Source organism: Orcinus orca, chromosome 4 (assembly GCF_937001465.1).
Source record: "Orcinus orca chromosome 4, mOrcOrc1.1, whole genome shotgun sequence".
Lineage (NCBI taxonomy): Eukaryota > Metazoa > Chordata > Mammalia > Artiodactyla > Delphinidae > Orcinus > Orcinus orca.
In genome coordinates, this window is record NC_064562.1 from 94,318,768 (window position 1) to 94,330,264 (window position 11,497).

Genomic DNA, 11,497 nt, shown 5'->3' on the forward strand with positions numbered 1-11,497 from the left:
AGTAACTGAGGTGGATTCTAGGCCTCACCATATCAAAATTTGACTTCTTTTGATCAAGAAAATAGAAATCAAGACAATAGAAATAGTGCAATAATCAAAATATTGATATCAGATTGCATCTTGGATACCATTAACTCCAAAGCTTTCAATGTTGGGCTTTCAGTTAAATTTAGGTCCAGATGTTTTTGCTCTGATAATAACAAAAACAAAACAAAACTTGGAACAATTCTAGTTAAAGTAAGTTGAAGGGGTGTTTGTATTTCATTAATTCTTCATGAAAAATATGTGAAGTTTTAAATGCTAGTCTCAAGTTTTAAAAGTAATAGAAATAGTGAAAAAGATTTCCTGAAGGGTAAGACATTGATATGATATTTGATTTAGTCATGGATCTAGGAGAAGTTCTATGTTCTATTACCAAGAAGTGAAATTCACCTTTGTGAACTGCAAGCAAGAAAAACAGATAAGCCATCATTAGAGGATTTTTCAGGAATCCAAGATTCATAGTATGACCCCACTAAATACGTATCACAAGAGATTATTAAATCTGCAGCGATTTTCTTACATAGTAGTGGAGTAATAAGGAAAGACTAAATTAAGTTCCACACACTCTGTTTAAGAAACAGAGAAGTTATTCAACATAGTTTTGGAAGTTTTAACCACAGCAATCAGAGAAGAAAAATAAATAAAAGTAATCCAAATCAGAAAAGAAGAAGTAAAGCTGTCACTGTTTGCAGATGACATGATACTATACATAGAGAATCATAAAGATGCTACCAGAAAACTACTAGAGCTAATGAATGAATTTGGTAAAGTAGCAGGATACAAAATTAATACACAGAAATCTCTTGCATTCCTATACACTACTGATGAAAAATCTGAAAGTGAAATTAAGGAAACAATCCCATTTACGATTACAAGAAAAAGAATAAAATACCTAGGAAGAAACCTACCTAAGGAGACAAAAGACCTGTATGCAGAAAATTATAAGACACTGATGAAAGAAATTAAAGATGATAGAAACAGATGGAGAGATATACCATGTCCTTGGATTGGAAGAATCAGCATTGTGAAAATGACTAGACTACCCAAAGCAATCTACAAATTCAGTGCAATCCCTGTCAAACTACCAATGGCACTTTTCACAGAACTAGAAAAAATTTTTTCACAATTTGTATGGAAACACAAAAGACCCCAAATAGCCAAAGCAATCTTAAGAAAGAAAAATGGAGCTGGAGGAATCAGGCTCCCTGACTTCAGACTATACTATAAAGCTACAGTAATCAAGAGAGTATGGTACTGGCACAAAAACAGAAATATAGATTAATGGAACAGGATAGAAAGCCCAGAGATAAACCCATGCACATATGGTCACCTTATCTTTGATAAAGGAGGCAAGAATATAAATGGAGAAAAGACAGCCTCCTCAATAAGGGGTGCTGGGAAAACTGGACAGTTACATGTAAAAGAATGAAATTAGAACACCCCTAATGCCATACACAAAAATAAACTCTAAATGGATTAAAGACCTAAATGTAAGGCCAGACACTATAAAACTCTTAGAGGAAAACATAGGCAGAACACTCTATGACATTAATCACAGCAAGATCCTTTTTGACCCACCTCCTAAAGGAATGGAAAAAAGAACAAAAATAACCAAATGGGACCTAATGAAACTTAAAAGCTTTTGCACAGCAAAAGAAACCATAAACAAGACGAATAGACAACCCTCAGAATGGGAGAAAATATTTGCAAATGAAGCAACTGACAAAGGATTAATCTCCAAAACTTACAAGCAGCTCATGCAGCTCAATATCAAAAAACAAACAACCCAATCCAAAAATGGTCAGAAGACCTAAATAGACATTTCTCCAAAGAAGATATACAGATCACCAACAAACACATGAAAGGATGCTCAACATCACTAATCCTTAGAGACATGCAAATCAAAACTACAATGAGGTATCATCTCACACCGGTCAGAATAGCCATCATCAAAAAATCTAGAAACAATAAATGCTGTAGAGTGTGTGGGGAAAAGGGAACCCTCTTGCACTGTTGGTGGGAATGTAAATTGATACAGCCACTATGGAGAACAGCATGGAGGTTCCTTAAAAAACTAAAATTAGAACTACCATATGACTCAGCAATCCCACTACTGTGCATATACCCTGAGAAAACCATCATTCAAAAAGAGTCTTGTACCACAATGTTCATTTCAGCTCTATTTACAATAGCCAGAACATGGAAGCAACCTAAATGTCCACTGACAGATGAATGGATAAAGAAGATGTGGCACATATATACAATGGAATATTACTCAGCCATAAAAAGAAACGAAATTGAGCTATTTGTAATGAGGTGGATGGACCTAGAGTCTGTCATACAGAATAAAGTAAGTCAGAAAGAGAAAAACAAATATCGTATACTAACACATATATATGGAATCTAAAACGGAAAGAAAAAAAAGGTTCTGAAGAACCTAGGGGCAGAACAGGAATAAAGACGCAGACATAGAGAATGGACTTGAGGATACGGGGATGGGGAAGGGTAAGCTGGGACAAAGTGAGAGAGTGGCATGGACATATATACACGACCAAATGTAAAATAGATAGCTAGTGGGAAGCATCCGCCTAACACAGGGAGATCAGCTCGGTGCTTTGTGACCACCTAGAGGGGTGGGGTAGGGAGGGTGGGAGGGAGATGCAAGAAGGAGGAGATATGGGGATATATGTATATGTACAGCTTATTCACTTTGTTATAAAGTAGAAACTAACACACCATTGTAAAGCATAATTGTAAAGCAATTATACTCCAATAAAGATATTAAAAAATATTAAAATGAACACAGAATCCAAAAAGAAAAGAACCAGAGAAATCTAATAATTTAAATATATTTCCCTTAAAATGTTTATATTTAAGAAGTGGCGTTTAAACAGTTAAACTTTAGTTGTCAAGCAATGAAGTTTTCTTAGAGACCCAGGCCATGACAAAAATAGTAATAAAAAAAAACACTAGTGAATGATTATGTGCATAGAGTATTTATAATTTATATGTGATATATACCCCAAATAAAGTAGGTTCCAGAGATGGCAAGGCAGAGTTAAGAGTGAGAAAGTTCAGAAATGTGTTTCTCAATTGGCATGCCCTATAGGAATGAATATGGAGCGTCTGTCTAGGAGAAGCTGTAGTTTTTCCTTTCTGTCATTGAACAAAGCACACTCTGCATAAAGCCTATAGGACTCCTCTGCTGCTAATTGTGCTCCTCTTATTTGCAGTATGACAGATTATTGGCTTCTGCGGAAATGGCTGAAGTCTCTACTTTTAATGAAAGCAATCTTATTATTTTTCTAGAGTTTTATTAACTTTCAGACATAGATAAATGTAAAGATTTAATCACACATTGTATTATGTTTAGCACATGCTTTTGATTTCAACAATTTCTCAGGGAGGATAAATTATTTTAAGAAAGGCAGCCTATAAGCAATGATTATCAAAAACCTATCTTTAATCATTTGTTACATGATATTTAATATAGTAATAATTCATGTCAAATTGTATATGACCCCAATTGACAGTTAATGATAATGTGATATATAAATATATTAAATAATACTGAAACTAATACCTGAGACTGGATTTTTTTCTTATCAATTAAAAATTCCACGAGGACACATGAATTACGCAGCTTTGAATCTAGTACATTCGAGTGTTTCCTGGGGCTAGATCAGCCTTTAGTATGACCCTGATTTAATAACCATATTGACAAAAAGCTAAATTATTTTACAGAACTGTTGAAAGTAGAAGCAACGATGACTATGATAGAGCTTTTAACTTAGGTGTGTGCTCAAAATTTGAAATGTAGCAGGAAGAGTTGAAGGAGCAGTTTAAACGTAACATTAGGCAACTGTATCTAATTAGGGCATTACTAAAATGTAAATTCAAATTTGGACAGAAATAATTTTCTAAATGCTTCTTTCAAAAATATAATTTATTTTTTTATTCTGTGAAAGAAATATTTGTGGCAACATGTTTTTGAGTACTGATTTTAATTGCTTTGTAGAAACAGCAGTATTTGTTCTTGCTAGGAAGTTTGCTATGCTGATGTTGTATTTAAAACATTATTAAAATGTCAAGATTTTGAAAGTGAATGTACCAACACTAATGTAGCACACTAAAGAATGTTTTTTCCCAAAGAAGGGATATTTAGAATAGATTTACTAGAAGTTGTTAAAACCAGTGTGAAAATTAAAATATGATAAATATGCAACAATGATTATTATGATTATTAGTGCAGAGGATGGCCTGATTAAGCGAGTAAATGCAATGCTTTAAATGGATAGATAATGTACAGGCAACAACCTGCAAAAATGATGATGCTTACTTCTTTTTATTTATGAAAAAAATTGATTAGGTGAAAAGAACAGATTCCATATTAGGTAATGATTTATATAAAATGGATATAAGTATGTTATACAATCTTGTATTATATAATGGATTCCATTAATATTTCACATTCACTTAACACATACTATATATGTCAGACATTTTACTAAGTACTAAAACAAGATGAATAGGAGAGTTTTTTCCCTTAAGATGATTACTTTTTGACAGGAAAGGTAAACCTAAATCATATAAATAAATATGTATCTATTCACTCATATGATAAGTGTAGAATTAAATATTTGGATTATTATAAATATTTACATCATGGAAAAGTATACCAAAATAAAGGACCTCTGAATCAACAAAATTCAGAATTTTCTGTATATTCATAAAGAATAATATAGACCTACATTTAATCAAATTGCTACATATATAGCCATTATAACTACAATTGTTTTTTAGTGTTGATTATCAGTCTCTTTTTTACTCCTCCTAGACAGAGGTTACTGCGGACTGTTTGGGATGATGTTGGTGTTTTGCTCCTTCTTTTCTCATGTCTGTTCATGTGTTTCAAGTCTGTGCACTGCCAATATTGATTTCTGAATATCCGTTGGTGTGTAAATGACTTGAATCATGGCAGATATAATTCTTAATTATGTTTAGAGTTGCTTAACTTTCAATCTTTGCAGTGCAAGGTTTGTATCACACACTCACACACAGACACACTCATATTTCTTTCCTTCTATTTTGCTGATTTTAGGATGGAAAACTGGCCCATCCTCTTTTGGCCATAATGGCTGGATTGAAAGTAGATATTACAGTGTTGTGCTTTGCTTTGTTCTGTTTTTTGTTTTTTTAAAATTGAATTATTAGATGTTGCTCTTGAGGATTTATATACTGGGTATATGGTTCTGAGGAGATCTCTGTAGGAAACAGATTTCTGCTAGGATTAATTTTAAGCCCACCAAATTTCATCATAGAATAAAAGGCTTTCAACTAATACTGCTTTTCCATGAACAATTCAACCAAATTTTTTTTTTCTACTTAACATCCCTTACATGTATCTCTTTACTACCTGACTTTAGGTTTACTAATTGAATTAGCTGTAATGATAGAATCAAGAACATTCAATTTAGAAAAAGAGGAATAAACTTGAAATAATACATCAGAATCAAATGAAGCCAAACTTCATTTTAAATTATTGCTTAATATTTAATTTTTAGTATAGTCCTCCCAGAGGGCTTCAGTTTGGTTCAAGATCATCGCCTACTTGTGGAGTGCCTTTTGTTTTTCTCTATTTTCTTAGTACTTGTTTTAGGTGTTTCAGTAGCCTATGTGGATTTGGAGTCTCATGGGAATATGTTGTGATCTCCCGTAAAACTTGCTTTCTATTTTATTTTATGTTCATTTTAAAGATGACGTAGTAAAGCGCTATTGAAAGTGAAGAAATTCACATCAGGGTAGAAAGTTATTAAAGTACCAGACTTACGTATTTGCCATATATTTCAGATGTAATAACAAAAGAACAGTTTTCCTTCCTTCTTTTTAAAAACTAATCATTGTTGATTTCTTTTGTACCACTTAACTAAATAATTGTCTTTTAAACTTAATATGAATTTATCAAAGCCAAATTCAAAATAAGTATACCAATGTCAGACCAAGTCTAAAATATTTGAACACTTTTAACACTTTAAGAAGTTTTATTGACTTTGTTGACTCTTGGAAGATTGGCATGTATGTCAGGGTCCAGCATCATGACCATAGCAATTTAGGATCAGGATCATTTCCTTATTTTTAGCATTAAAATGAGGGGATTGGAGGATGTAGGCTATTTGTTCTTCTGAAAATCTAAGCTTTCACTCTCTTAGTCTTCAAAGTTGATTCTGACTCTGCTTCTGGTTTTCCAAAATATGTCATAAAATACTGCAGCAGGAGTGCTCTATAATTCTTTTTTTTTTTCCAGTTAGTGCTTTATTTTTTCATTCTCCATAGAATGCTGATTTTGTAACATTGATTACAGTTTGATATGTACCATTACAACAAAAGTTTCACTTTATGAAAGATCAGATACGGATACACACATCCCGTCCCATTGGCAGGACCGCCTAGGTACGGGGAAGGAATTTGCCGACGTACTCGGAACTGTTTCCAAGGTTTTCTCGGGCTCGGGTTTGTGTCGCGGCTGCTGGTCCTGGGAGCCAAGGCAACGGAGATTCTCCCAGCTCGCGAGAGCGCGCCCTTCTCCCACGGCTTCGGGGACCCAGCAACAGCTATGGATCCGGTGTCTGGCTCCCGCAGCCCGGACTGGGAGGTCTCGGGCTCCGGGGGGAAGCGTCGCAGTTCGTCAAAGAGCCCTAAGCCCAGCAAAACCTCTCGCTCCCCGCGGGGCCGCCGCTCTCGCTCGCACTCTTGCTCTCGGTCCGGGGACCGGAATGGCTTTAGCCATCAACTGAGTGGCCCCAGCCAAGGCTCCCAAAACCAGTCCTACCGCTGCCGCTCGCGGTCACGCTCTCAAGAGCGGCCCTCCGCGCCGCGGGGCGCCCCTTTCGCTTCTGCCTCCTCGTCCGCCTATTATGGCGGCTACTCACGCCCCTGCGGGAGCGACAAGCCATGGCCTAGCCTCCTGGACAAGGAGAGGGAAGAGAGCCTGCGGCAGAAGAGATTAAGTGAGAGAGAGAGGATTGGAGACTTAGGAGCTCCTGAAGTATGGGGACTTTCTCCAAAGAATCCAGAACCAGACTCTGATGAACATACACCAGTAGAGGACGAGGAGCCAAAGAAAAGCACCACTTCAGCTTCTACTTCAGAAGAAGAAAAGAAGAAGTCTAGTCATTTAAAAGAAAGGTCCAAGAAAAGGAGGAAGAAAAAGTCGTCTAAAAGAAAACACAAGAAGTATTCTAATGATAGTGACAGTGACTCTGATTCTGAAACAGACTCCAGTGATGAAGATACAAAAAGGAGAGCAAAGAAAGCCAAGAAAAAGGAAAAGAAGAAGAAACGCAGATGGAAGAAATATAAGAAAAATAAGTCTAAGAAGAGCAGAAAAGATTCCAGTGATTCATGTTCTAAAGAGTCCCAAGAAGAGTTTCTGGAGAATCCCTGGAAGGATCGATCAAAGCCTGAAGAACCCTCAGATTTGATTGGTCCAGAGGCTCCCAAAACACTTGCCTCTCAAGATGATAAACCTTTGAACTATGGCCATGCTCTGTTACCTGGTGAAGGTGCAGCTATGGCTGAATATGTAAAAGCTGGAAAACGTATCCCACGAAGAGGTGAAATTGGCTTGACAAGTGAAGAAATTGCATCATTTGAATGCTCGGGTTACGTAATGAGTGGTAGCAGGCATCGCCGAATGGAGGCTGTGCGACTGCGAAAAGAGAACCAGATCTATAGTGCTGATGAGAAGAGAGCCCTTGCATCCTTTAACCAAGAAGAGAGAAGAAAGAGAGAAAACAAGATTCTGGCCAGTTTTCGAGAGATGGTATACAGAAAAACTAAAGGGAAAGAGGACAAATAAGGATTTTCTGATTGTTCATCAGACATTTTTAACAACAAAAAAGAAAGTTTGGGTTCCATATATACACACAAAAAGATTACCATGATCTGAAAAAGCTTTACAGTGCTACTGTGCCTTCTATTTAATTCTTTCAGTCCTTCTATAAAAAGCTGCTTATTGATGCCTCCACCCCAAAACCAACAAACAAACCAAAAAGCAAACTAACCCACAGACTTGTTGAATTGAAAATGTGAACATTAGTTTTAAAATTCTTAATAGGCTTATTAAAAATGGTTATTTCAAATATAAAATATTGGGAAGTCTCCTGTTGTGCCAATGTAAGTACATTATTTCTATCTAAGCTGTGTTTAGATCATTATTCGAATACTAGAAATGGATGGGAGTCAACAATGATCAGGAGTTTAATAAGGAAAAATATAATGAGTCATTGTTTTCATTGTTTTAACTTGGTTGCTTCATAAGGATGAAGCTAAAATGATGTTAAACGTTTTTAAAGTCTGTCCTTTGTAATAAGCAGATTTCATTTTAAGCATTGTTAAACTTTTCAGTTTATTTTTTACATCTGTCATTCAGTTTAATCTGTAACTTCATATAGAACCCCTCACTTTCTCACTTTTTTATGGCTACTGTTGGCTTTTAAGTTTGGGGGAAATGGAAAATTCTGGGACTGTGAGATCGTGATCTTTTTCCTTCCCTCCTTTTGTTAAAGTTTAGTTGTTAGGACATACGAGTGAAGGGGGAGGGGATAGTAGAAGTTTTGGCTGTTTTTGTTAAGGTTGTTTTGAGCTGCATTATTATGTGCCTAGGATAAATTTAAATTATCTGAGTGATGGGGAATTTCTGACTTTGCTGTTATAAAATGCCCTCTCTCCTTATAATAGTTTTAAAGTTTTTTTTAAGTGTTTTTTTGAAGAGTACACTGCATTTATTTAACCCCATAAATTATAACATCTTAACACATGTAAAATTTTTGTATTTTTAAAGTGCTTTGAAAGATATATTTTTTTTAACAAGTGGAAAATAATGTTCTTCAAAAGACATCAAACTTTTAGTGGAAAATGATATTACCAGAGGCATGTAAGGATTTGTTCATCCTCTTCAAGAAATGGGATTTTTATGTAAAATATATATGTAGCACTGAATGCCAAAATGATGGGTATGTGTGATTGGAATTAAAAATGAGATTTGCTAATAAAAAAAAAAGAAAGATCAGCAAAAATACATCAGCAAGGATATAACTAGTGCATTTACTAAAACACATCATAATCATAAAACCAAGTGATCACACACAATAATCTTTACATTTGACATACCAGTTACATCCTAGCAGAGCCAGTGTGTTTGGCAGGTGATTAAAATATGTAAGTAATGACACTGATCAATCTTAACACTTCTGAAGTGTTAATTCTTTATCAGTTAAACTTAAAATAAATCAATAAGAGTATTGAGACATAACAAGGAGGAAATCCAAAATTTGTTGAACAGAGACAGTAGTAAACAGTAGGAAGAGCACTGAATTGGGAGCTAGTACATTTGGATCCTTGTCTTATCTTTGGCCCTGGATGGATGACCTTGGGCAAGTATTCTGGGCTATATGAATCATTCACTCTTAAAATGAGAGAGTTGGCTGGATGGTTCTCTAAACTCTTTATAGATTTAGCTTTCCATAATTCTAAAATCTTTGACACCGATTCATTTTTGTGTTGTAAAGTGAAATGTCTAACAATACTAACTTGGCAGTTGGGTTGAGTCCAGCTCTACCACACAAATACAACTTGTTGCTTGTGTTCAAGTCTCTTCCTTCTGAGCCCCATGACAGCCCTATCCTCAGATTAATAAACAGTAATGACAAGCTTCAAGAGGTAAACAAGCTTGTCCTCCACTAGACACAAACTCAAGACCCCCAAAGTCATGGTTATTAAGAAAAGCTATAATGGAAGAACTATGCGGGAAACCCACACCATCCTCTTTGGTAAATGGTACAATAACACAATTCACTAATAGAAGAAGGCAGGTACAGATATTAACTACAATACATAGTTTTCAACTGTTATTTGTGAACCTGCACAAAAAATATACACACAATTAGAACTGTATCAATATGAACTATAAATTCACGGTCTAGATGTACACGGGAGCCTCCCTCATGCTGCTAATCTGAAGGAGGCTTATTGTAGTTTCACGTGTTTGTAACTCTGCAGGAGGAAGCTGGGATTCTTTTTACTAACATTGGCTTCTATTCCATTATCTGAAAAGCCCACCTCTCTCACATAATCACAGAAATTAAAGATGTCCAAGCCCCCCTTTAGGGCATTTCCTCCATCTCCTACTTTCCTTATCAGATTACTGTCTTTTTGTTCTAAAACACTGAATGACTGGCTTCCATCAGCTCCCTATCTGAAAATCAAGTAGACTTTATCTTTTTTAATCTAAGGAATAAATTTGTCCGTATTTCTTCCTAATATTTTAATGTAATTCCTATCTCAATTGTATTTACACAGTTCTGAATATTTAACTACAGTATCCATTATAGAAATTAATCCAATTCGATGAACATGAATGTGCAAAGCAAAATTACTTTGAAAATGTCGTTTCCTTAATAAACATTATTTTTTCATTAAAGTGCTTCCCCTTTGACAGCAGTGATTACTTTAAGCAACTCTATGAGCCTTGAAACATTTTCCAACATCTCTAACCCGTGCCCCCTTCCAGAAAATATAAAACACCCTTCACTGTCCTCCTCCCTCCTGAGGGGACTGAGGATTTTTACCCTACAAGGTCTCTTCTCCTGATTGAGAATCCCTGATACTGAAGAAATGGCATCACCAGCCATATATTTGCTGAGCTTTGCCTTTCCATAATTTGACTGTAAAACAACAGATTTATTTTTGCCTTCCCAGAAACATCATTTTTTATATTACCAAATATGCTTTTCGAACTCTACAGCTCCCTTCTATCCCTCATTCCTTACAAGATTTTAATACACTCCTTTATGGGGAAAAGACATCCCCCCTTGAGAATCACTGAACCAAAATATAATTTCTGAATTACTATTCATGATAAGGTTCAATAACTAAGTTTGAGAAAACAGTATTCAATTTAAAGACGGAAAAATACTGTATCATTGATAAAATGAATATTATAATATTGAGTATATTCTAATTATTAAACCAAATTATTTAAACTTCATTCTTGAAAACTAATGTAGAGACTTGTTTTTAAAATGATCTACTGAAATCATAATGAAATGCACCTTTCATACTGGTAAATTATAATAACAAATTATATTGCTTTCCTTTGTTGAAATGTTTTCTTCGATTATGTAATCCACTCATTTTCAGATATTCAGAACTAAAACTTTTAGATTTTCCTAAATAAATTTTTATCAGTTTCACCTAGTTTAGTAACTTAGAATTGAATATATTTCTTCTATAGAATTGCCAACTAGCACAAACATCTCTCTGACTGATGCACAATGACAAGAATATAAAATAGCCATGTCTGCAAGAAATACTTATATTGTCTTTATTTTTCCAAATTCTAATAGAGTGAAATTCTGTATACCCTGAAGCTAGAATGATAATGCATATAGAGTTT

General features: G+C 35.0%; 1 protein-coding gene across 1 annotated transcript; it reads left to right on the plus strand.

Moving 5' to 3' along the window:
* The first annotated feature begins 6,585 nt into the window (after window positions 1-6,585).
* Window positions 6,586-9,119, plus strand: LOC101277739 (NF-kappa-B-activating protein-like). The gene has a single exon (XM_033421630.2). The coding sequence runs from the start codon at window positions 6,656-6,658 to the stop codon at window positions 7,898-7,900; it is 1,245 nt and encodes a 414-aa protein (XP_033277521.2). The 5' UTR covers window positions 6,586-6,655; the 3' UTR covers window positions 7,901-9,119.
* The last annotated feature ends 2,378 nt before the right edge of the window (window positions 9,120-11,497 follow it).